The sequence below is a fragment of the Ochotona princeps genome, chromosome 2 (genome assembly GCF_030435755.1).
Source record: "Ochotona princeps isolate mOchPri1 chromosome 2, mOchPri1.hap1, whole genome shotgun sequence".
Lineage (NCBI taxonomy): Eukaryota > Metazoa > Chordata > Mammalia > Lagomorpha > Ochotonidae > Ochotona > Ochotona princeps.
This window is the reverse complement of record NC_080833.1, coordinates 873796-897277: the sequence shown is the minus strand read 5'-3', so window position 1 is coordinate 897277 and position 23482 is coordinate 873796. Positions and strand designations below refer to the sequence as shown.

Sequence of the window (23482 nt, the reverse complement as noted above, 5' to 3'; positions counted from 1 at the left end):
CACCCCCAGCTCCAGGTAGTGAGCAGTGCACCTGTGGACCCAGCGAGATTATGGTCACTGCCCTGGCTGTGGGGTGGGGGGGCTGGTGATGCTCTCTACGCCCCAGGCCTCACCCCTCCTGCGGCCTCAAGGAGGAGCAGCCTCAGGGTGACCAGGTAAGGGGCCCCAGTGCCCAGGCTGTCCCCAGTAAGTGGCAAGCCAGACCCCAGTGGCTGCCGCCCTGCCATCCCACCCAAGCCAGCCGCTGGGGCTGCAGACCATCCCCCCTGCTCCTCCCTGCCGGGCCCGCCCACTCACCACCCCAGACAAGAGCCAATGTTTAAAGAGGTCAGCTGCCCGCCCTCGCCCCTGGTCCTGTGGACATGTGGGCAAAAACAGCAGGTTGCCAGCTACAGGCAATGGCCGGCCGCTGCTGCCCATGGTCTGACTGCGTGAGGGCAAGTCGACACAAAGGCCGCCTTTAAATAGCTGCTCGCAGAAGCAGGCTGTGGCGGGAGCGGGGGTGGCTGCAGGCGGGCGTGGGCAGAGGCCCCAGAGCCAACCCCGGGTGCCCTAGGGTGGGCAGCAGGGGGCTGGGCCACTCCTCTGTGGGTTGCCAAGGTGGGAAGCAAGGAGGAGGGGACACCACTGCCCGGCATGGCCTCCCAGCACCAGGAGGGGGAGCTGACCCAGATCTGGCCACCTGCTCTCTGCCGGCTCCATCTGCAGCTCTGGTTGCTACAAGCCAGTCGGTCCTTTCCCCGGACAGCCCTGCCCAGCACTGCTGCGTGGAGACCACCAGCTTCTGGAGGGTCCTGGGGAGGTGGCCGGAGCCCGCCTGGGGGCTCCCTCGAGCTGTGCAGCCGCCCCCGTGCAGGAGGCTGCCCGTTACAAGCTCCACAACCTGAGCCTTCTTACCTGGGTTGGGTTCCTGGGGCATCAGAAGTACCCTTGACATCGCTTCTCAGCCTTTTGGCTAAGATCAAGTGAAGTACCCGTGAGGACACCGTGATGTATCTTAGTGCTGAGGCCCCTGGCCCTGGGACAGCCCGCCTGGGGCTCTCCTTCCCCTGGCCAGCAGGAGTGGCAGGTGGCACCAACGTCGCGCCCCTCCCCCAGCCGCTGTCTGGGAGCGGCCTGTCGGTTCCCCGTGCCTGAGGGTGCACACAGTCGTGCCCCCGTAGACTGGCACCACGTGAGCACGCGGCCTTGGACCCACGACTTTATTTCATGCTGGCACCAGAGTGGCAGACTCCGCCCAGCACTGACGGTGCCCACGACAGGGGCAAGGCCTGGGAGTCCAGATCTCTGGTCGCCCTCGCGGGAGAGCCACAGGACGGCCCCGGGAGGCCCAGGAGTCCTCACGGGATTTTCTGGGCAGGGGCGCGCCGCCGGCTCACATGGTGTAGGCCGCCCAGTAGATGATGTTGACGGCCGCGAAGGCCGCGGGGAACACGGCGCGGGCATAGATGTCCACGGTGTCGGCGCCAATGGGCTTGAACCGGGTGCGCAGCCCCCCCTGGCCTCCTGGGCGGGGCACCCCCTCGGCCTTGGTCTCCCCTGTCCCCACCTCCACGGACCTGCAGGAGCCCAGCAGGCGCCCGGGCCCGCGGCGCTGTCTGCGGGAGACGGCCAGCTCCTGGGTGACGCCCGCCGCCGACAGGGAGAAGACCACGATGGCGTTCCTCACGTCCACCTGCCCAGGCGGAGGCGGCGTCAGCACTCCGGCCAGGAGCCCAGGGTCGCAGCCAGGCCAGCTCCGGGCCTGGCCCACCCGCAGCCTTACCTCGGTCCTTGGCCTTAGAACCTTGACCTTGGCTTCTCGCTTCCTCCTGTAGTCAGCATTGAAGTGTGCAAAGGCATACTCCACCAGGGCAGCAAACACGAAGACATAGCAGATCCAGAAGTACACGTCCAGGGCCTTGATGGCCGAGGCCCGCGGCAGCGAGGAGCGGGCGCTGACCATGAGCGTGGTCATGGTCAGCACCGTGGTGATGCCTGGAGAACAGGGGCCGCAGTGGGACCACCAGCCTCACCGTCCCTTCCCCTGACCGGCACGAGGCGCCTGGCTCACGGAGGGCACGGGCTCCCACTCCCTGGCACCGGCACCGCCTTGGCAAGCCCCCCGCGGAGCCCCTTTACCCAGAGACACCCTGGCAGGCACGGCAGCCTGGCTGATCCAGAAGGACACCCAGGACATGGCCACCAACAGCACGGAGGGCATGTAGGACTGGATGAAGTGGACGCCACGGTTCCTCCGCAGCTGGAAGTGCAGGCTGAGCCGCGGGAACTGGCCGGCTGTGGGGAGGGGGCCACACACGGCCCTGTCAGGCCTGGGCCCCCAGCCACGAGGCTCCGGGGAAGAGCGGCCGCAGTGGGCACTTGGGCTCTGAAAGGAGGCCCTGGACCCTGTCTCTTGGCGACCCCACACTGTCCCCGCCTCAGCATCCCCCAAGCAGCGGGCGGGGCTTCCCGCCTGTCCATGGCCAACAACATAGCTCAGCTCCGAGGGCCAAGGCAGGCCTGGCATACTCCCACATTCTGGAGTCTGCGAACAGGAAACAGTAACACCTGCAGGTCACACCCAAGCTCCTACAGGTGCACACCCAGGCCATACAGGTGCACACCCAGGCCATACAGCTGCACACCCAGGCCATACAGGTGCACACCCAGACCCAGCAGTGCACACAGGCCATACAGGTGCACACCCAGACCATACAGGTGACACAGGCCATACAGGTGACACACACAGGCCATACAGGTGACACAGGCCATACAGGTGCACACCCAGACCATACAGGTGCACATCCAGACCATACAGGTGCACACCCAGACCATACAGCTGCACACCCAGACCCAGCAGTGCACACAGGCCATACAGGTGCACACCCAGGCCATACAGGTGACACAGGCCATACAGGTGCACATCCAGACCATACAGGTGCACACCCAGACCATACAGGTGACACAGGCCATACAGGTGCACACACAGGCCATACAGGTGCACACCCAGACCATACAGGTGCACACCCAGACCATACAGGTGCACATCCAGACCATACAGGTGACACAGGCCATACAGGTGCACATCCAGACCATACAGGTGACACAGGCCATACAGGTGCACACACAGACCATACAGGTGACACAGACCATACAGGTGCACACCCAGACCATACAGGTGCACATCCAGACCATACAGGTGCACACCCAGACCATACAGGTGCACACACAGGCCATGCAGGTGCACACACAGGCCATGCAGGTGCACACCCACGCCCCACAGCTATACACCCAGGCCTGGGTCTCCGGCCGAAACGCACACAGCCACAGGGGAGGCACCAGGTCACCTGATTTGAAGTTCATCAGCTCCGTGGAGAAGCGGTAGCTGGTGATGGTGAACTGGGCCAGCTGCAGCCTGTCCAGCCCGTGGATCTGCTCCTGGTTCTCCGACCAGTAGTAGACAATGTCCTCAGAAGAGTAGCCGTCTGCACGGGAGCCCGCAGGTGGCTCTTAGCCTCGGGCAGCCCCCACCCTGTGTCCTGGACCCCTGAGAGCAGGACCCGCCCTCTGCAGGCCTGGCTAGGAGCCAGGAGGCCCTTGGTGCTGGGACCCAAACCTTCAGGCAATTGGCTCATGGGCCTGCCTCTGGGGACCCTAGCTCAGTTCTCCCCAGGAGGCACCAGTGCCCTGGTCTTCTCCCCTGCAGCCCCCCAGGCTTCCTCCCACCCCCACGGCAGCCTGGCTCTGGGTTCTTGTCCTGCCTGCCTGAGCCAGTCTAGTCCATATTGTGGCCTGCCCAGGTCTGTTACCCTCCAGGCACAGCCCCCAGTGAGCAGCAGTCCCCAGACAGCAGCCTCCAGTAGGCATCTCCCCCAGCGGACAGTGACCTTAAGCAGACAGCAGCCCCAATGGACAGTGGCTCTGGACAGCGGCCCCAGTGAACAGTGGCCCTGGACTGCAGCCCCCAATGGACAGTGGCCCCCCAGACAGTGACCCCCAGTGGAGAGCAGCCCCCAGTGGACAGTGGCCCCAGTGGACAGTGGCCCCAGTGGACTGCAGCCCCCAGTGGACAGTGGCCCCAGTGGACAGTGGCCCTGGACTATAGCATCCAGTGGACAGTGGCCCCAGTGGACAGTGGCCCTGGACTGCAGTCCAGCGCCTGGTGCACTCACAGCTCTCCAGGTCCAGCATGCACTCCTGCTCATCCATCGGATACTTGGCCAGGTCCATGTCACAGGCCACCGTGGAGGTGATTCTGCCCAGACAAGTGTGGCCTGAGTGCCATGGGGACAAGGCTGGCCTTTTGCCAGCTCCCAGCCACCTCTCAGGCTCTCTCTGAAAGTCAGGTGGCATTAGAGAACCCCAAGGGCTGGTCACACTCAGGGATGTGTGTGTGTTCCTCCAGCCAGGGACCAAGACAGGGCCTGGCCCAAGTGGTACAAGCAGGTCAGGGGTCAGATGCTCCCCCCACCTGCTCTGGCACCTCCACTTCCCAAAGCACAGACACAACAGCCCACAGTGGGAAGAACCCAGCGCCCAGGAGAGATGAAGGCACAGCCCCCCATGCAACATGTGCACAGGTAGTAAGGGAAGGAGGCAGGGCACGGGCTGGTGGGCAGGCAAACCTCAGAGACAGGCAGCCCCACGGCACACACACGGGGGGAGGAGACAGAGCCACAACCGGGCGAACCTCAGGGAGATATGACCCTGCGGCTATGTGGACATGCCCAGAACAGGCAGAAGGCAGAGCGAGGAGACAGCCTCCGTGGCAGGGAGTGGGAGGGCGCCCCAGGAAAGGAGAGTGCTGGGGACAGCATGGAGCAGAGGGTCCGTCTTGGCACGCTGCGGGGGACCCGAGCACCGCTCACCGCACACTGTAGAGGACCACGCCATCAGGCTGCAGCCGGATAAGCTTGTTCTCCACTGTGACGTCGTGAAACCAGGCTGACTTGGCGTTGACGATGAAGGTGTCGGGCAGCCACAGCTTGTCCACAAAGCGGCTGTCCAGGCCCAGCGTCTCGTTGGTGTGGTTGTAGGAGAGCCGGGGGTCCCGCCAGCTCTGGTGCAGGAACACGGTCATGGTGTACTCCTGCCAGGGCGGGGCGGTCAGCTCAGCCACACACCCCGGGTGTGACCTCACACACATACACACACAGGGTGTGAGGTCATGAGCGCCTGTGGCCCTGCGCCGCGGCCAGCCACGGACTCACCATGTTCACCTCCGAGATGTGGTCGATGCTGGCCACCTCCAGGGCCAGGGCCACATTTACAGGGGGACCTGCGGGGAGGCACGGAGCGCAAGGTGGAGGCTGCGGCCAGCTCCCCTGGCCGGGCCCGCTGGCACAGCTGGGAGGGCTAAGGAACAGCCGGGCTCCCCAGAGGAAGGCCTGCACACCCTCTCGGCCCCCTCACCTCCGATGCCCGGCCGGAAGTTGCGGGCATAACCTTCCATCAGGCCATCCAGGTTGGGGAGCCAGGAGATCTCTAGGTTGGAGCCCACGTAGTCCCCAATGTCATTCATGGCTCTGGGGACGCAAGGCCCAGGGGTCACAGGCAGCCCCCATGTACCTCAGCAGAGTCGGCCAGTTAGGGGGCTCCGCCCGCCAGCCAGGCTCCCGGGTGCTGCTCACACTGGAGCTCTACTCCTTGCTGAGGCCTTCAAGCCCCCCACCGCAGCCCCCTGCCCGCAACCTCCTGACCAGGGAGCGTGGCGAGCGGCCATAACTGTGAGGTGCTCCGGGGCTCAACCCAGCCTGGCCCTCCCACAAAGCCCATTCTGCAGCCGCCCTGTTCCCCTCCATGACCCACAGGCGGGGTTGGCAGGGCCCAATCCTCAGGCCTTCCCAGGTACATTAGCAGGAAGCTGGACCAGAAACAAGGTTGGCACTCTGACATGGGGCACGGGCAGCACAGAGGGGCTTCACCCACTGTGCCACAGGCTGCCACCATGCCTCCGCCACAGCTGCCCGCTCACAGGCACCCTGGGGGCAGCGGGTGCTGGCCGGTGCCTGGGTTCCTGTTACCCCTGGGTGGAGGCCCAGGCCCCCTCGGGCTTCGGCGTTCAGGGGACGAAGTGAGTACCAAGAAGTTCATCTCTTCTTCAAACAACAAATAACTTTGTAAAAGTCGCTCCTAACCATTCATCAAACCATTTGCAATCTAACTGTCCTCCACCTAGCCACCCATTCCTCGACCCCTCCATCCATCACCCACCCCCGCCTGTCCGTCCAGCATCGAGCCAACACCCACCAGAGCCAGCAGTGGCTCCTGGGGTGAGTACACAGCCACGGCCCACCTGCCACGGGAAGGGACAAGCGTGGGGCAGTTCAGTCAATGGGACGAGCGTCACCAAGGGGAGGCCATCCCGAGGCGGGCATCCCGAGGCGGCCATCTCGAGGGGGACCCACGTTTGAGAGCCCTGTGTGCTAGGTTCAGCTGTGAGATCATGAGGAGGGGCTGGGAACTTCCTGGGGCACCCCAGTGTGGAGTTGCATGGGGCCCCCTTTACCTCATCGGCTGTACCTGCTGAAGCTGCAAACCAACAGTGCCTGAGCCAAAGCTGCAGTTCTGTGCCCTGTCCCAGGCTTGGGCTCTGGGTTCTGGCTGTGGGTGGGGGTAGCGGCCCTGGAGGAACCAGGCCATTGGCCGTGGCTCCCTGCTGGTCCCCCCAACATGACTGGACACCAACCTGAGGCCAGATGTAACCGGATTTGAATCCGGCTTTATTTTTGGACTTGTCCAGCCCCTGCCATGCAGCCAGCCCAGAACGAGGCCACCAGGAGACATCGTCCTCGGGCCACTGTGGCCCTTCCACCCCATTCCTCCCGCCCCAGACCAGGGCCTGGTCTGCAGCCTGGGCCTGAGGAAAGGGGCTCAGCCCAGGGATGCCAGGACCCTTTGCTGGCCCCAGGGCGCCTCCGCCCCGCCCCTCTCGGGCTGCCCCCACCTCCCTCCCTCCCTCCCCCTCACAAACCCGCGGCAGCGGCTGTCTGTCTGCGCCCCCGGGGCGTGGGCGTCGCTGCGCGGGGCGGGGTCCTCCCTCTCGCCAGCACCTGCGTTACCAAGGCAAAGCGCGCCGCCGGCGGCCTCTCCGGCCTCCCCGGGGAGCCAGTCGCGTCCTGCGGACCCCAGCCCGCCTCATGCGCGCCCCCTGTCCCCGGGCGGTGGAGGGACAGACGGGGAGAACCAGCCCCGCGGCGGGCGGGAGGGACACACAGGGAGGAGGTGCAGCTTGAAGGTCACGCAGGGCACAGCTGCTGCTCACAGCTGCTCCCCGGCCCTTTCCAAAGCTTGGGGAGACCCCTCAGCCTTGGATAAGAGGTGACCTGGCCAGGCCCAGGCCAGGGCACCGCGGACAGCCCCCAGGGCCCGCCACCCAGGGGCAACCCTGAGCTAGGACCTTGGAGAAGGCCATGTGGACTGCGCAGGGACATCCTGCCCTGCCTGTAGGGGAAACAGGGTGGCACGGACAGGACTTGCCAGCAAGCAACTCTTGGTGGTAAACTTCAGCTCCAACTCTGTGCCAAGAGCTGCCTAGACTTCAAGTTCCTGGCTATATCAGGACCCTGGTGACACTGACCGCGTGGGTTTGGGCCTGTGACCACAGCACCTGGGCTCACCCAGGCCCTCCTGGCTCTGTCCCCTAGCCGGACACCCCCAATGCCCCCAGAAGCCACCCATTTCAGTCCGGCAGTCCCAGGGGCCAGGTGGGGGTACACACGCAGTCCGCCTCACCCACCCCCCTTGTGCTGGTTGGGGGGGCGGTGACCACTTCAGGAGGACCCCCCAACTCCCCGCGCCCGCACAGGAGCTGCTGGAAGAAGCAGAGCAGAGCGGCCGCGAGCCAGGCCAAGACCCTCCCACCAGAGGGGTCAAGACTCGCCCAGCAGTCTACCCAGACCCTGGCACCCACTCCCCGCAGTCCTGAGGCCACCAGGGACCGCTCGGCCCGGGCACCCCCGCCCAGCGGCCGCGGGTGCAGGACGGAGCTGGGACGACGGACAGCGCGGCCGGCAAGGGCGCCCGAGGGGACACCCGTGGCCCCCCGTGGGGGTCCAGGTTCCAGCCCGCATGGGAGCCCCCAGAGTCCCCGGCCCCCCAACTGCCCCGAGGGGGCACTCCGGGCGGGGACCCCCACTCAGCTGGAGCCCCGCGCCCCGACCCCTGCCCCCGGCGCCGCCGGGGGGTCCCCCGCTCACCTGGCGCCGCGGGGCCGCGCGCGCAGCAGCAGGAGCGCGGGCAGCAGCCAGCGGAGCGAAGCCATGGCCCCGGCGGCTCCGCGGGACGCCCGGCGGCCTCGGGCGGCGCGAAGTTGTCCTCGGCGGCGGACGCGGCGCACCGGCGGGGCGGAGGCGGAGCGCGGCGTCAGCCCCGCCCCGCGCCCGCCCGAAGCCGGGGAGCCCGCCGCTGCAGCCTCGGGGTCCCCCGCGGCCGCCCGTACTCGGGAGGGACTGTGCGCTCACCCCGAAGAACCCAGCAGGCCAAGGCCTCATGCATTCCCTACTTTCATGCTTCCATTTCACTGCAAAGGCAGAGAAAGCGAGACAGCACAAGCTTCCACTTGCTTGCTCACTCCCCGCCAGGCCAGGTGGAAGCCAGAATCCCCCCAGGCCAAGCTGGTGACCGGCCCATGTCCTTGCGGGGGCCCATGAGCAGCATGGAGCACAGCCGTCCAGGGGGCGCGGGTGACCCAATCCCATGCCAGACCCGAGGGTCAGAAGCCAGCCTGCACCCCAAGCCAGTCCAGCTCCCTCAGGCAGGCTGCTGCCACCAGCCGGGTGGGCCTTGGCTGCGGGCTCATCTCTTGGCCCAGGCAGGGATGGGTGGAGCCTGGCACTGTGGGACTCTGCACTGGTGTCAGACCCCCGTTCTGTCTGGGGTCCGTGTGCAAACCCCAGGCAGAGAAGCAGGCGGCCCAGGCCCCCACAGCTGCAGAACGGGCCAGTGTGGCCAAAATATACCCTGGGTGGGTATATATTTTGGTTGATCAAAAGAAAGGGGACTTTCAGAATTCCTTCAAGATTTTAAAATACTTATTTTTATTTGCAAGGCAGAGAGGGAGAGACACTGAGAAAGGTCTTCCCCTACTCCGTTCCCTAAACGGCCACGATGGCTAGGCTTAGGCCAGGAGCTTCCCCCTTGGGTGCAGGGGCCCAAACCATCATGGCCCCATCCTCGACTGCCATAAACTCAGCACCAGATCCAAAGTGGAGCAGCCAGGACTCAAACTGGTGTCCCCCTGGAATGCCGGTGTTGTAGCTTTACCTAAAGCACCACTATGCATCAAGTTATCGCCACTGAACTAATGTCTCTTTCCACAGCAGGTCTCGTCCACCCTGCCTCCAGGAGCCTGGGTCACGGAGCAGGGAGCAGTCCACCCCGGCCAGCCTGCCGGGTGTTGGTCCTGGCGCCCAGTGTACTCGCTGCGGCAGCAGCTCTGGGCTCTTCCGAGGGAAGCCCCCTGGAATGCTCCCCACCTGTGCACCTTGGCTTGGCGCCCCCAGTCCCCAGATTGCCGGTCAGCCAGGACCACAGGCTTCAGCAAATGTATGGGCCCCCACTTCCCACCTGCCCTAGGGGCTTCACCAGGGCCCCCCACTCAGGGCTGGTGGGTGTCATGGTGTCACTCCTGTCACACAACAGTGAGTTGATCTCTCCTGCGAATGGCCTGACCCCCTTGGTCAGTCTCAGGGAGCCCTGAGCCGCTCCCTGGTCAGCTCCTAGTGTCTGCAGGAAGCCTGCAGGGGCAGGTGGCTGGGAGGGAGGGCGCGAGCCCAGCACTGGAGTCCCCCTGGGTGCCTGTGCTGGCGGGAGGAGCTGGGTGGGATACAGGGGTCTGGGGGAGGAAGCTGCACTGACTAAATTTAAAATCCCTGCCCGCTGCCTTGGCGAGGTTGCTGTGTTATTTTCCTGGGAGAACAGCAATTATGGGGAGCGGAGCTGTGCCGGGCTCCGAGCACAGCGGTGAGTCCTGTGATTTCCAGCTGGAATCAGTTCCTGGGGATGGGCAGAGGAAGCCTGCAGGAAGGGTGAGACGTGGGACACTGGCGGGAGGGGGCTGTCCAGGGCCTCTGCCTGGGCGGAGTCCTGCCCCTCCAGCCCCAGCTGGCTCCTCCATGCCGGGTGTTGGCAGAACGAAGGCAGATTGGCTGTCACCTTTTCCACTCCGTGTTGGAACACACGCCTAGGCGCCTCTGGATCGGTCTCTGCTTAGCCCCGATCTCCAGGTCTGGGTGCAGACGTAATGTGGGCGGTATTGCACCATGTGCTGTGCTGGCATCCCCTACGGGCATGTTTCTTCAATTCCAGCTGTCCACTTCCCACCCAGCTCCGTGCGCATGGTCCGGGGAAGCAGTGGAGGACGGCCTGCGTGCTTGGGCCCCGCACCTGCGCGGGAGACCTGGAAGAGGCTCCTGGCGTTAGATGGCCCAGCTGTGGCCTTTATGGCCATTTGCAGAATGAAGCAGCTGATGGACGATGATTCTCCCTCCCTCTGTAGCTCTGCCTTTCAAGTAACTAACTAAATTCTTTTAAAGGAAGAAGTAAAAGATGCCTGTCCCTAGAGACAAAAGATGGACAAGAAGTGATTATACAGGGTGGTCACTGGTTCAGCTGCTCCACCTCCCACCCAGCTCATGTGCCTGGACAGGCAGCAGGAGGTGGCCCAGGTGTTTAGGCCCCGGCCACTCACAGGGGATGGAGGCTCAGGTTCCAAGCTCCTTGTGGACAGCAGGTAGAGAAGCCACCTTGCCCTCCATCTGTAACTCTGCCTTTTAAGTAAATAAACCAACCTTTTTTATTTGAAAAAAATTCACTTGTTTTTATTGGAAAGCCAGATTTAGAGAGAAGGAAAGATTTTTCCATCTACTGGTTTACTCCCCAAGTGACCGCCACAGCCCAAGCTGAGCCGATCTGAAGCCAGGAGCCAGGAGCTGCCTCTGGGTCTCCCACGTGGGTGCAGGGTCCCAAGGCTGTGGGCGTCCTTGACTGCTTTCCCAGGCCACAGGCAGGGAGCTAGACAGGAAGTGGAGCAGCCAGGACTTGAACTGGTGCCCACATGGGATGCCGGTGTTGCAGGCGGCAGCTTCACTTGCTGTGCCACAGCAGTGGTCTCTGACAAGAGAAACAGAAGTGTTCAGGGCAGAGTGACTGCTGGGGGAGCGTGACAGTGTGAAGCTCCCTGGTCACCCCAATTGGTCCAGGTCCCAGGAGGAACCTCTGCAGCACCTCCCGGGGCTCACCCCAGTGGGAGCCGGAACCATGTGGCCGTCATGGACGCCCCGACGTGGGCCGTCACCCACTGCTTGCCCAGGAGCTCACACAAGACCAGGCAGCTGGCTGGGAGCTGGGCGGTGTGGGGAGCTTTTCTGAGATGAGAGTCCCATGGGAAAATACGTGTTGGATCTGATGCACGTGGGACCGGCGTGGGGCCAGCGCTGGGCACCCCAGGGGCCACACTGTCCAGCCCCTCACCCAGCCTTGCGCAGTTCTCCTGGTGAAGAGATGGTGACCCCTAGAGCCCTGCCTGCCCGTCCTGGGCAACCTCTTCCTACTGTGTAGGGTGGTCTGGACACAGCCATCTGTTCTTTTTTTTTTTTTTTTTTTTAAGATTTATTTATTTTTATTGGAAAGGCGGATATACCGAGGGGAGGAGAGACAGAGAGGAAGATCTTCCGTCCGATGATTCACTCCCCAAGTGACCGCAACGGCTGGAGCTGAGCCAATCCACGCGGGCCCAGGGTCCCAAGGCTTAGGGCCGTCGTTGACTGCCCTCCCAGGCCACAGGCAGGGAGCTGCATGGGAAGTGGGGCTGCTGGGATTAGAACTGGCGCCCATATGGGATCCCGGCATGTGCAAGGCAAGGACCTTAACCACTACGCCATCTCGCCAGGCCCAACAGCCATTTGTTCTAACGGCACCTGGAGACAGACAGCCCCCTGGACGCAGCTGGCTGTCCCGTTTTGAGCTGCTGTGCTGGAGGCTTGGAGAGACCAGGTCCCAGCCCCCAGACAGCAAGCAGCAAACCCCTGCCCTGAGGGAGCCAGAAATGAGTGCAGGTCACTGGCCCGCAAGCTGACTGCTGACCATGGGTGAGCTGATGTCAGAGCCGGAATCTGGGCTGCAGAGGGCCAGGTGGGCCATGGAGGGCCGGGGAGGGCGGGGGAGGGCGGGAGAGGGCTGGGGTGGGCCGGGAAGGGCCATGGTTGGAAGCCACGCCATCTTGTGGTGGATTCTCACACAGCAACGGTACTTTGGTCAGTTTGGGGATCTGACACCCGCCCCCCCCTCCTTAGCACCGAATGCCCACCCACAGTCTGGACACACTTGGCGCATTCAGGCATCCACCCTCGGCAGCCCCCTGGGCCGCAGCCAGTCTGGGCAGCCCTGGGCGTTCACGCACAGATCTGCGAGGAGCTCTGTTTTCACTGCTTGATGTGGGACGGTTGGCTTTGAGGGAGCCTGTGTTGAGAAGTGGCAAGGTCCCCGGGCCATCCCACCTTACAGCAACCCTGGACACACCTTCACATGTGACATCCTTGTTGCAGATCTAACCTCCATTCTTTTTCTTTGTAATTGGTCCTTCGATTTTAGTCTTTTTTCTTTTTTCTTTTTTACGTTTTTTAAGATTTATTTATTTTTATTACAAGGTCAGCTGTACAGAGAGGAGGAGAGACAGAGAGGAAGATCTTCCATCCAATGATTCACTCCCCATGTGACTGCAATGGCCGGTACTGCGCCGATCCGGAGCCAGGAGCCAGGAACCTCCTCCAGGTCTCCCATGTGGAATGCTGGGGCCAGCTTGCTGCCACATGCTAAGCGTCCCAAAGGGAAGCCAGCTCATGTCCTCGCTGCTGCACTTCTGATTCAGCCAACTGCCAAAGGCCTGGAATGCAGCAGAGGACGGCCCAGAGCCTTGGGCCCCTGCACCCGCGTGGGAGACCTGCAAGAGGCTCCTGGCTCCTGGCTTGATTGGCTCAGCCCGGCTGTTGCGGCCACTCGGGGAGTGAACCAGTAGATGGAAGGCTTCTGTCTGTCATTTTTTCTTTCCTCACTGGCTCGCCTCTGTCTCCTTCAGGCCCTCTGGCATTTCCCAGCAGCCGCCTGGTGCACTGGACAAAATGCATGGCTTTTCTCTATGTGTTTTTAGCAGTGTTTGCTTCTCATTCACATCCGCGCCCTGAGCCGCCTTTCCTGTGTTCAGGAGCTTGAGGCCGGCTCCCACTGTGTTCATCAGGGCTTGGAAGACCTGCGGCCACCTGGGCTGCGCGCACCCACGATGGGGGTGCACAGCTGTGTGCCCGACAACACCCATGGGCGCTAGGGGCCCCTTTCCCACCGAGGACGGCCCAGCCCACCCTGTGCAGGTGACATCATGGTGACCGTCAGCAGGTGGGAAGCAGCGGTGTGGTCTGAGGTCCGAGGCTGCTCCACAGACCCGGGCAGCACAGCAATGTGCCTGTCAGGTGGCTGCAGCTGGAGCTGGCCTCAGCACCCCACCCGGTCACCTCCAGGGGTGTTCCTGAGCAACCAAGCCCACTGTCCACCTGGTGGCCAGGAGGGGGCCGGGGTACACCCTGAAGGAGACCCTGTTCTCATGCAGCCCCCATTCAAAGGCTCTGGGGTCTCAGAAGGGCCTCCCCCAGAGGAGGCCAGCACCCTGTCGCCAGGCTCAGCGGCGCGGCCCTCCACCCCGTGCAGCCTGCTGCGTCTGGCGCTCCATCAGCTTTCCCTTTGGTTTTCTCCTCAGGTTCCCGGTCAGCTTCCAGCCCTGGTACCCGAGCCCCCCAGGGCCTCTCACCACCAGCCACGGTGGGCACAAACAGCCTCGGGGAGTGGCAGGACAGGCAGGGCCCTGAAAGGACAGGAGCGGCAAAACCACAGGGCCTCTGTGGAAAGCGGCACCAGGAACAGGGATGGCCGATGGACACCGAGGACGCCTCCATGACATGGTCAGGGCCGTCCTGAGCCCTGCAAGACCCATTTCCCCGTCCGGACGCGCAAGCTCCCAGCGCTATCTCGGCGAAGCGGGGGACCGTGTGCGCTGCCCAGGAGATCCCTGCCACTGGCTACCCGCATCCCCGGGCGGCTCAGGAGACCCCGGGCGGCTGGCCACCCGCGCGTCGCCGGCTCCACAGTGGACGCCCCCGCCCCACCGCTGGGCGCGCTCACACTGCGCCTGCGCCGACCCAACCACCCAGCGCGACGGGCGCTCCCGTTGCCATGGCGCCGCCGACGCCTCGAGGGAACAACAAGACAGCTGCCATTGCCACCGGAAAGGTGAGTGAGATCCACCCGATACGCGGGAGCTTCTCTCCAGGAGCTGCATCAGCCAGCGCACCTGCAGCCAGGTGCCTGTCCTCAGTAACCAGGTGCCTGTCCCCGGTAACCAGGTGCCTGTCCCCTGTAACCAGGTGCTTCTCCCCTGTAACCAGGTGCCTGTCCCCTGGTAACCAGGTGCCTCTCCCCTGTAACCAGGTGCCTGTCCCCTGTATCCAGATGCCTGTCCCCTGTAACCAGGTGCCTCTCCCCTGTAACCAGGTGCCTGTCCCCTGGTAACCAGGTGCCTCTCCCCTGTAACCAGGTGCCTGTCCCCTGTATCCAGGTGCCTGTCCCCTGTAACCAGGTGCCTGTCCCCTGGTAAACAGGTGCCTGTCCCCGGTAACCAGGTGCCTGTCCCCGGTAACCAGGTGCCTGTCCCCTGTATCCAGGTGCCTGTCCCCGGTAACCAGGTGCCTGTCCCCTGTATCCAGGTGCCTGTCCCCGGTAACCAGGTGCCTCTCCCCTGTAACCAGGTGCCTCTTCCCTGTAACCAGGTGCCTCTTCCCTGTAACCAGGTGCCTCTCCCCTGTATCCAGGTGCCTGTCCCTGGTAACCAGGTGCCTCTCCCTAGTGCAGTCTCGCCCAGTGTCTGTCGGGTGAGGGCACCCGACTCAGTCCACGAAGCCTCCTCCACTGGCCCTCCTTCTGTGTCCCCTACGCCCGGGAATCCTGGGTCCCTGTGAGTGAACTTTCCTTTGACTGTGGCAGGTGCAGCCTCTGGCCAGGAGCTGGGTGCCCCGCCCTTGAGGTGGATGTGCCCACTGGCAGGTTGGGGCTGGGGACCCATGTGGAACCCACCCTCTGCACGGGTCCTCCAGTGTCGTCACCCCACCCCGAAGTTTCACACCGGGGAAACGTGCACCTTCCTCAGATTTCTGAGAGGATCTCGAAGTTGCACTCAGCCTGCAAGTTGGGCACAACGTTTTCTGCGCGCAGGGCTGCTCCACTTCCCATCCGCTTCCTGTTGATGGCCAAATGCCTGGGCCCCAGCACCCGCATGGGAGACCCAGAGAGGCTCCTGGCTTCAGTCCGGTCCGGCCAGCATGGCCACCTGGAGGGGGAATCAGCAGGTGGAGGGTCTCTTTCTCCCCCTCTGCAAATAATTATGATAAACCTTTACTTTAGTTTTTAAAATATTTATTTATTTTTATTGGAAAGGCAGATATACAGAGAGGAGGAGAGACAGAGAGGAAGATCTTCCATCCAATGATTCACTCCCCAAGCGGCCACAATGGCCGGAGCTAAGCCGATCCGAAGCCAGGAGCCAGGAGCCTCTTCCGGGTCTCCCACACGGGTGCAGTGTCCCAAGGCTCTGGGCCGTCCTCCACTGCTTTCCCAGGCCACAAGTAGAGAGCTGGATGGGAAGCGGGGCTGCTGGGATTAGAACCAGCGCCCATATGGGATCCTGGCACTTGCAAGACGAGGACTTCAGCTGCCAGGCCATCGTGCCAGGCCAGGAAGGGGGGACATTTTAAATGCCTGAAAATGCCTCTTGGTTAAATCATTAATAAAATAAGGACAATAATGTTAAAAAAGCTTCAGAGAAGGCCCCACGGGGTAGCAGGTTCAACCTCTGCGTGCAGCTTGGCATGCCGCAGGGATGCCAGTTCAAGTCCTGGCTGCTCCACTTCTGATCAGTCCGCCGCTAGTGCGCGTGGGACAGCAGCAGAGGAGGAACCCAGTGCCTGGGCCCCTGCACCCACGGGGGAGGCCTGGATAAGGCTCCTGGCTTCAGCCTGGCCTGGCCCTGGCCGTCGTGGCCATCTGGGGAGCTGAACCGGTGGGTGGAGTGGAAACTGTATCTGGCTCACTCAAATAAGCAAGAGCTAAGTCTTCAAGGCGAGGATATAGCCAAGGAGCCACAGTGCCAGGCCGGGAACTGTGAGGATGTAGCAGTTTACCTTTATGTTTGCAGCTGATTCTTGTAGCGGAGATGGCAGCAACTGGCCCGGTTCCTGGGAAGGGGGCCCTGGATCATGCCCCCACCTCGGAAGGTGAGGCCCGGTGTCCAGAGTCCAAGCTGAGGACACCTGCCAGTGCCTGGGGAGAAAAAGTCTTTGAGCTCAGAGAGGGGATGGCAGTCACGCAGGGGCGTACAAAGCCACTGGTCAGTGGGAGGAGCATCTGGTCAGTGGGAGGAGCATCTGGTCAGTGGGAGGAGCTTCTGGTTAGTGGGAGGAGCTTCTGGTCAGTGGGAGGAGCTGCTGGTTAGTGGGAGGAGCTGCTGGTTAGTGGGAGGAGCTTCTGTCAGTGGGAGGCACCACTGGCCAGTGGGAGGAGCTTCTGTCAGTGGGAGGCACCACTGGCCAGTGGGAGGAGCTTCTGGTCAGTGGGAGGCGCCACTGATCAGTGGGAGGAGCTGCTGGTTAGTGGGAAGAGCTGCTGGTCAGTGGGAGGAGCTTCTGTCAGTGGGAGGCACCACTGGCCAGTGGGAGGAGCTTCTGGTCAGTGGGAGGAGCTTCTGGTCAGTGGGAGGAGCTTCTGGTCAGTGGGAGGAGTTGCTGTTTAGTGAGAGGAGCTTCTGGTCAGTGGGAGGAGCTGCAGGTCTGTGAGAGGAGCCCCTGGCCAGTGGGAGGAGCTTCTGGTCAGTGGGAGGAGCCATTGGTTAGTGGGAGGGACCATGGAACTCCAGTAGAAGACGCTGGATGGCATGCAGTGGCTTCACCTGAGGCATCTCGGACACAGGGTTCCCTCGGCTGGGCTTTGAGGACCCCTGCTGACTCCCCAGCTTCATCTGTCACTCTTGCTTCATCTCTAGGACACAGGTCAGAGGAGTTGGAGTCTGACTCTCCCCCTGGGGAAGCTGCACCGGATGCCCATCAGGGACCCCACTGGTAACTGAGCCGGGAGGCACTGCTTCCCCGGGCCCGCAGCCTCAGGGAGCCCAGGAACATGGGGGAGCTGGGTCAGCTTGAGGGTACTGTGCGCGCTGGGGAGGCAGCGGCTGTTGTTTTTGGCTTCCTTACATTTCATTCATTTATTTGAAATTTAAAGAGGGACAGAGAGACACTCCATCCACTCATTCCCTACGTGGCTGCAGCGGCCAGAGCTGAGCCAACAGGGGCTAATCCGTGTGAGCCACATGGCTGCAGGGGCCCAAGCTGTGGACATCCTGTGCTGCCCTCCCAGGCCATCGAGATGGAGCAGCTGGGGATGGTCCCACATCCACACGGAAGGTGGTGCTGCAGACAGAGGCTTAGCCTGCTGGCCATGCGCAGCTTCCAATGTCCTTCCCATTTCAAGTTTGTCAGACACTGGCCCACTGAGGCAGCAGTGGAAGGCAGAGGACAGGGTGCAGGCCTCCCACCTGCGGAAGAGCTTGGACCTGTTGGAGAAGATGCGCGAAGATAAGCAGCTCTTCCTAGAGGAGACACGGTGAGGCTGGACACCACGGGGAGCAGGGCACAGGACAGCACGGGGAGCAGGGCACAGGACACCAGGGAGGGCAGGGCACAGGACGCCACGGGGAGCAGGGCACAGGACGCCATGGAGGACAGGGCACATGACAGCACGGGGAGCAGGGCACAGGACACCAGGGAGGACAGGGCACAGGACACCAGGGAGGACAGGGCACAGGACACCAGGGAGGACAGAGTCGAGGACGCCACGGGGAGCAGGGCACAGGACGCCAGGGAGGACAGGGCACAGGACAGCACGGGGAGCAGGGCACAGGACACCAGGGAGGACAGGGCACAGGACACCAGGGAGGACAGGGCACAGGACACCAGGGAGGACAGAGTCGAGGACGCCAGGGAGGACAGGGCACAGGACACCAGGGAGGACAGGGCACAGGACACCAGGGAGGACAGGGCACAGGACACCAGGGAGGACAGGGCACAGGACACCAGGGAGGACAGGGCAAAGGACACCAGGGAGGACAGGGCACAGGACACCAGGGAGGACAGGGCACAGGACACCAGGGAGGACAGGGCACAGGACACCAGGGAGGACAGGGCACAGGACACCAGGGAGGACAGGGCACAGGACACCAGGGAGGACAGAGTCGAGGACGCCAGGGAGGACAGGGCAAAGGACACCAGGGAGGACAGGGCACAGGACGCCAGGGAGGACAGGGCAAAGGACACCAGGGAGGACAGGGCACAGGACACCAGGGAGGACAGAGTCGAGGACGCCAGGGAGGACAGGGCACAGGACAGCACGGGGAGCAGGGCACAGGACACCAGGGAGGACAGGGCACAGGAGACCAGGGAGGACAGGGCACAGGACACCAGGGAGGACAGAGTCGAGGACGCCAGGGAGGACAGGGCACAGGAGACCAGGGAGGACAGGGCACAGGACACCAGGGAGGACAGAGTCGAGGACGCCAGGGAGGACAGGGCACAGGACGCCAGGGAGGACAGGGCACAGGACACCAGGGAGGACAGGGCACAGGAGACCAGGGAGGACAGAGTCGAGGACGCCAGGGAGGACAGGGCACAGGAGACCAGGGAGCAGAAATGTACTGTGACCTATGATGCTCTGCTCATATTCCTCCTCCTCCTCCTCCTCCTCCTCCTCCACCTCTTCCTCCTCCTCCTCCTGCTCTGAATCTTTGTTCTATCATCTGGGGAGGATTTCTCCTAGTGCTCTCTGAGCTTGAGTAATCTGGACCCTTCCTGTCCTGTCTTCAGTCCTCCTGGAGGCTGGCATCAGAGGTTACCCACAAACGCTTCCTGACTTTTCAGAGGGCAGCTGCAAGCGTGTCGTCAGCGGTTGGAGCTCCTCAGGCAACAGCAGGAGAACGTGACCTCCAGGATTGCTGAGGAGGACGCGGCCCACAACACGTAGGTGGCCCACTGCATGGTGGGGGGGCTTCCTCATCTGTATGCTCAGCACTTGTGTGCCTGTCAGTAGCTGTTATGTTCTGGCAGGTAACTGAGCTACTGCAACTAATCAGTGTGGCCTAGACGGGTGTGAGCTGTGTGGATGTGGAGTGGGCTAGGTGTGCCTGGAAAAGTGTGGAGGTGGGTTGGGTGGTTGTGGGCTGGGCAGCTGTGGGTCAGGCCTTGGCAGGCATGGGAATGGTCCGGATGGGCTGGTTGGTGTACGGGTGGGCAGGTGTGGGTATGAGTGTGGGGGTGGGTTGGATGGGTATGGAGTGGGCTTGGTGTGGGTGTGGGTTGGGTGAGGATGAGTAGGTATGGGCTGGGCCTTGGCATGGGTGTGGGAACAGCATCAGGAGCCTTCCCAGCCACACGAGGGCACCCTGCTCCTAACCTTGTGAAGTTGCATCCCTCAGAGTGGTCCAGGGCCCCTGTGGGGCTGCCAGTGGAAGTGGGTGGGGGAGCCCCATCCACGGCACTGACCACAGCCTGGCCCTCCTCCGTGGCCTGCTGCAGGGCGGCCGTGGGCCGGCTGCAGGCTGTGTCCAGACGCCTGCGCCTGGAGCTACAGGAGAAACAAGAGCTGCAGTCGAAAATCAAGGTTGTGCTGACGAAGAATGAGTGAGTGTGGGGGGCAGCTGGCACCCCGACCGTCAGTGGCGTCCCCTGGACCAGGCGGGGAGGAGGCAAGCTTGGCTGTTCCACAACTGATGGGTGGGACCAACGGCACGTTTGGGCACTGGTTCAAGTCCCATTGGCTCCACTTCCCATCCAGCTCCCTGCTGATGGCCTGGGAAGGCAGCAGAGGAGGACCAGTGCCGGGACCTAACCCTCCCAGGGGAGACACAGAAGTTCCTGGCTCCTGGCTTCAACCTGACCCAGCTCTGGCCGTCGTGACCACCTGGGGAGTGACCCAGCTAGTGCATGGGAGATTTCTCTCTCCTCTCTAACATTGCCTTTCAAATCAAACTGAAAGTGCCCTGCTAAGGAAGACCAGGCCTTCCGGTTGCTGTCACTGGGACCCTGCACCTGGGGCTGCGTCGGTGCCCATGGAGGACCAGGGCCGGGCTCTCCCATGGCGTCTGCAAGAGTCTGTGTCCTTGAGACCTTGTGTGTGCCTGTCCAAATGCCTGGAAAAGTGGAATGAAGAGAGAAGGCATGTTTGATGCCAGGAAATTCCAGGGATCTGCTTGGGTTCTGGGACCTTCCATGCCCAGATGGCCTCGTCCACAGCAGATGGTCACCCCCAGAGGGGCGGGGCCTGCTGGCTTCCAGTGCCCACTGAGCTCGTTGGGTCTCAAAGCTGTATGTCAGTGCCCGTGGGCCGCAGCAGGATGCGGGGGCTTGACACACCAAAGGGAGGTGGGCTCACAGCCCCTCCTTTCTCTGATGAGGCTGTGGCCAGCCTGCATGGCAGTACTGTGACAAGCCATGACAAGGCTGCGATCCCAGCCCTGCCCCGGCCAGGCCCCTGGGCTGCCCGTTCTTTCCTCATCCGCATGGGATGCTCACGCTGCTATGCAGTACTGGCCCCTGTGAACGAGTGGACACAGGCTGTCGTGCCCTTGGGCAGGCAGGAAGACAGGCCAGTACAGGACTGGGACAAGAGGAGGAGGGCCCAGAGGCTGGCAGAGGCTACCTGACCCCTCCGTAGGGTCCTGCCAGCCTGGACCCGTGTCTACGGCTGTGTCCACGTGGTAACTGGTGGACTCTTGGTTCCCAGGAACGCCTTGTGGCACATTGAACTGGAGGAGGGGCGTTTTGAGGAGGCCTGGAAGACCCAGCAGGAGCAGGCAGAGGCCACTGGGCGGGACCCACAGGCCCACGGGGTCCAGCAGCTCCACAGGGAGCGGGAGGCCTTGGGCAAGGCTGAGAGGGACCAGCTGCTGAGGATCCGGTGGGCGCCTGGCACTGCCTGAAGTCCCTGGGACATCCCCTCGGCCCGCCAACCCCTCGTCCTGTGTCCCCCAGGCAGGCCATGCCTATTGCTCTGGGTGTTCAGGCCTGGTCTGATGTGTCTCGCGGGCAGTACCCAGTCAGGACCCCCGGCCGCTGGACCCAAGGTCCCCTGACCACAACCCTTGGGGTGTCTCAACTCCCGGATCCTGTCTGCCCCTCCCCCTCCTTCCAGATCCTTGCACTTTCCTCCCAGCCCCGCCCATCTGCACTGGCTCCCTGGACCCCGGGGGTGCCCAGGGTCCTGGCTCCAAGGCTCAGGCTGCTCTGGCCTCACTCAGGAGGTCCCTGCACGCGCAGAAGGAGCGTGGCCTGCGGCACCAGAAGCTGGTGGAGGCCGCGCAGAGGAGCCACCGGGTGGCCGTGGGCTTCCTGAAGGCCTCGCTCGGCAGGTAGGCGCCCCGCCCCACCACAAGCCTGCCTGCTTTTGTGGTGGAGCCATCCTGGGGTGGGCTGGGGGAGCTGGGTTCGAGTCCCCAGCCCACCCACGAGGCGCCTGGGAGCCAGCGGGCTGTGTGGGCACTTGGGGGTGAGCAGCAGGTGGGCGTTCCGCCTGTTCCCTGCCCCTGTCTCATGACGAAGGCAGGGACCCCGCTTTCTCGATCGCTGAGAGGGCTGTGAGCTTCTGGAGCTGGCCAGGCTCGGCCTCGCAGCTGGTCAGCGCCCGCTTCCTCCCAGAGTCCAGGAGCGGGAGAGGCAGCAGCAGGCTGAGGCTCGTGAGCACGTGCAGCGGCGCATGGACGCCGTGCTGGCGCTCAAGGCCAGCATCGCCGCCAACCGGGTAGGCTGCCTGGGAGGAGGAGCAGGGAGCACCCCAAGACGGGGCGTGGGGAGCCGCCTAGCGTGCACGCGTGTAAGCGCCTGCCCCTCAGGAAACGCTGCGCAAGTTCCACGCGTGGGGCCAGGCCCAGGCGGAGCTGGAGGCGCGCAGGGTCCAGGCCGAGAAGGAGGCCGTGCTGGCCCAAGGCGGCGACGCCTACAGGCACCTTTGCCACCAGCGGCGGCGACAAGAGCTTGAGGCCCAGAAACGGTGCGCACAGCCCTCGGGGCCCTGGCCACTGGCGGACAGCGTGGCCACAAGCTCCCACCTCCCGGGAGGGGGTGCCCGGGACCGCCCCCAGCAGCACCCTGCACCAAGCCAACCCGCCCCCTGGCCTGGCTTCCCGGGCCGCTCCAGGCCTGGCTCTGCGCCCTGGCCCCCTTGCCTCTCCTCGCTTCCCAGCCTTGTGTGGGTCTCCTGGGACCCACAGCTGGAGCAATGAGGGGCCCCGGCCTTGCACCAACCTGGAAGCAAGGGGTGTGGGCACAGCCTGCAGGGTCCCCTGCCCCTACCCTGACGCCCTGCACCTCCCCCAGAGCCTTTGAGGAAGAGCAGAAGCTGCGTAAACGCGACATCCTGCAGCGGCTCCTGAAGGAGGCTGTGGAGCCCAAGAGGAAGCAGGCGCCACAGCCGGCCGTGTCTGGCAGACGCTGGACCCTGCGAGACCGGACCTGGCGCTACGTGTCCGACCTGACCGAGGGGAAAGTCCCTGTCCCGGGCCGCTCGGCCCCGGTGAGCCTGGGGTGGACAGGGCCGAGGGAGGAGCTAGCTCGGGTGGGCAGGGCCAGCTCAGGTGGGCTGCCCGGTGGCCCCTGCAGGACATCCCTGCGGCTGCCCCTGAGCCAGCACAGCTGGTGAAGGCCATTTCCAGCGAGTCCGTGCAGGGGGACCCCGGGGCTCCTAACCAGGAGGAGGAGACACTGGCCCAGCCCGAGATCCCCGGGCTCTGGAAGGAAGACCCCAAGCCATACCAGGTAAGAGGCCACAGCCCATGGCCACAGCGGACAGCCACCCCGTGCAGGACAGAGGGGCTTGGGAGCCCAGGCAGCCAGGCCAGGGGGATCTGGTGTGCCGAGAGCCAGAAAGAAGGCCATTGGCCCTGGCACGGGCACTGGCACAGCCCAGGGAAGTGCATGTGGTCAGCTTTGCCTCGTAGCCCTAAGTGTTTGCATTGGAAACGAGAGGAACAGAGAGCGTCAATCCCTGGGCTCTCTGCGCACGTGCTGCCAGGATCCGGGGTAGGGCATGAACCGCTGCCCGCTGCCCCTGGACTTTGGCTGGGCGTGAGGGACTCTGAGCCCTGTGTCACCAGGAGGCGCCCTCCAACCAGGGCACCGAGCTTGCCCCACCCCAGGCAGGAGGTTACCCGCCTGGCACCCTAGCTGATGCCTGCGGCTGTGCCCCCAGGTGCCCCCAGAGGTTGTGGACCAGAAGCCCGTGGGTGGGACCAAGATGGACAAAGCCATCCTGGCGCGTACCCTGCAGCAGCTGCGGGGAGGGCTGGTGCACAAGCAGGTGGTGTCAGGGCGCGAGTTCACAGGACGCCCCTTCAACAGCAAGCCAGAGCTCATCCACTTCCAGG

General features: G+C 63.6%; 2 protein-coding genes across 3 annotated transcripts in view; one reads left to right on the top strand and one right to left on the bottom strand.

Moving 5' to 3' along the window:
• Window positions 1-1360: 1360 nt before the first annotated feature.
• Window positions 1361-8310, bottom strand: GABRD (gamma-aminobutyric acid type A receptor subunit delta). Of its 2 annotated transcripts, none has more exons than XM_058660761.1 (9): window positions 8181-8310; window positions 5395-5507; window positions 5193-5260; window positions 4851-5071; window positions 4155-4237; window positions 3330-3467; window positions 2122-2277; window positions 1766-1977; window positions 1361-1675 (listed from the first exon to the last, which is right to left on the bottom strand). In XM_058660761.1, the coding sequence occupies exons 1-9, from the start codon at window positions 8243-8245 to the stop codon at window positions 1376-1378; spliced, it is 1356 nt and encodes a 451-aa protein (XP_058516744.1). In that variant the 5' UTR covers window positions 8246-8310; the 3' UTR covers window positions 1361-1375. The 2 variants fall into 2 exon arrangements, with proteins under 2 accessions (XP_058516744.1, XP_058516746.1); XM_058660763.1 differs by having other exon boundaries at window positions 5202-5260.
• Window positions 8311-16234: 7924 nt separating this feature from the next.
• Window positions 16235-23482, top strand: part of CFAP74 (cilia and flagella associated protein 74) — a 146520-nt gene continuing 139272 nt past the window's right edge. Inside the window, exons 1-12 of the mRNA XM_058661000.1 lie at window positions 16235-16295; window positions 17060-17135; window positions 17545-17676; window positions 18987-19085; window positions 19641-19745; window positions 20848-21021; window positions 21362-21472; window positions 21759-21861; window positions 21953-22110; window positions 22437-22632; window positions 22719-22874; window positions 23308-23481. Coding sequence (XP_058516983.1) covers window positions 16235-16295; window positions 17060-17135; window positions 17545-17676; window positions 18987-19085; window positions 19641-19745; window positions 20848-21021; window positions 21362-21472; window positions 21759-21861; window positions 21953-22110; window positions 22437-22632; window positions 22719-22874; window positions 23308-23481 — 1545 coding nt within the window. The remainder of the gene's footprint in view (window positions 16296-17059; window positions 17136-17544; window positions 17677-18986; window positions 19086-19640; window positions 19746-20847; window positions 21022-21361; window positions 21473-21758; window positions 21862-21952; window positions 22111-22436; window positions 22633-22718; window positions 22875-23307; window position 23482) is intronic.

Coding starts and splice junctions, on each gene's coding strand:
- GABRD (XM_058660761.1), bottom strand. CDS start 8,245: ATGGCTTCGCTCCGCTGGCTGCTGCCCGCGCTCCTGCTGCTGCGCGCG. Junction 5,261..5,394: donor CTTCCGGCCGGGCATCGGAG/GTGAGGGGGCCG, acceptor GCCTCCCCGCAG/GTCCCCCTGTAAATGTGGCC. Junction 4,238..4,850: donor GTGGTCCTCTACAGTGTGCG/GTGAGCGGTGCT, acceptor TTGTCTGGGCAG/AATCACCTCCACGGTGGCCT.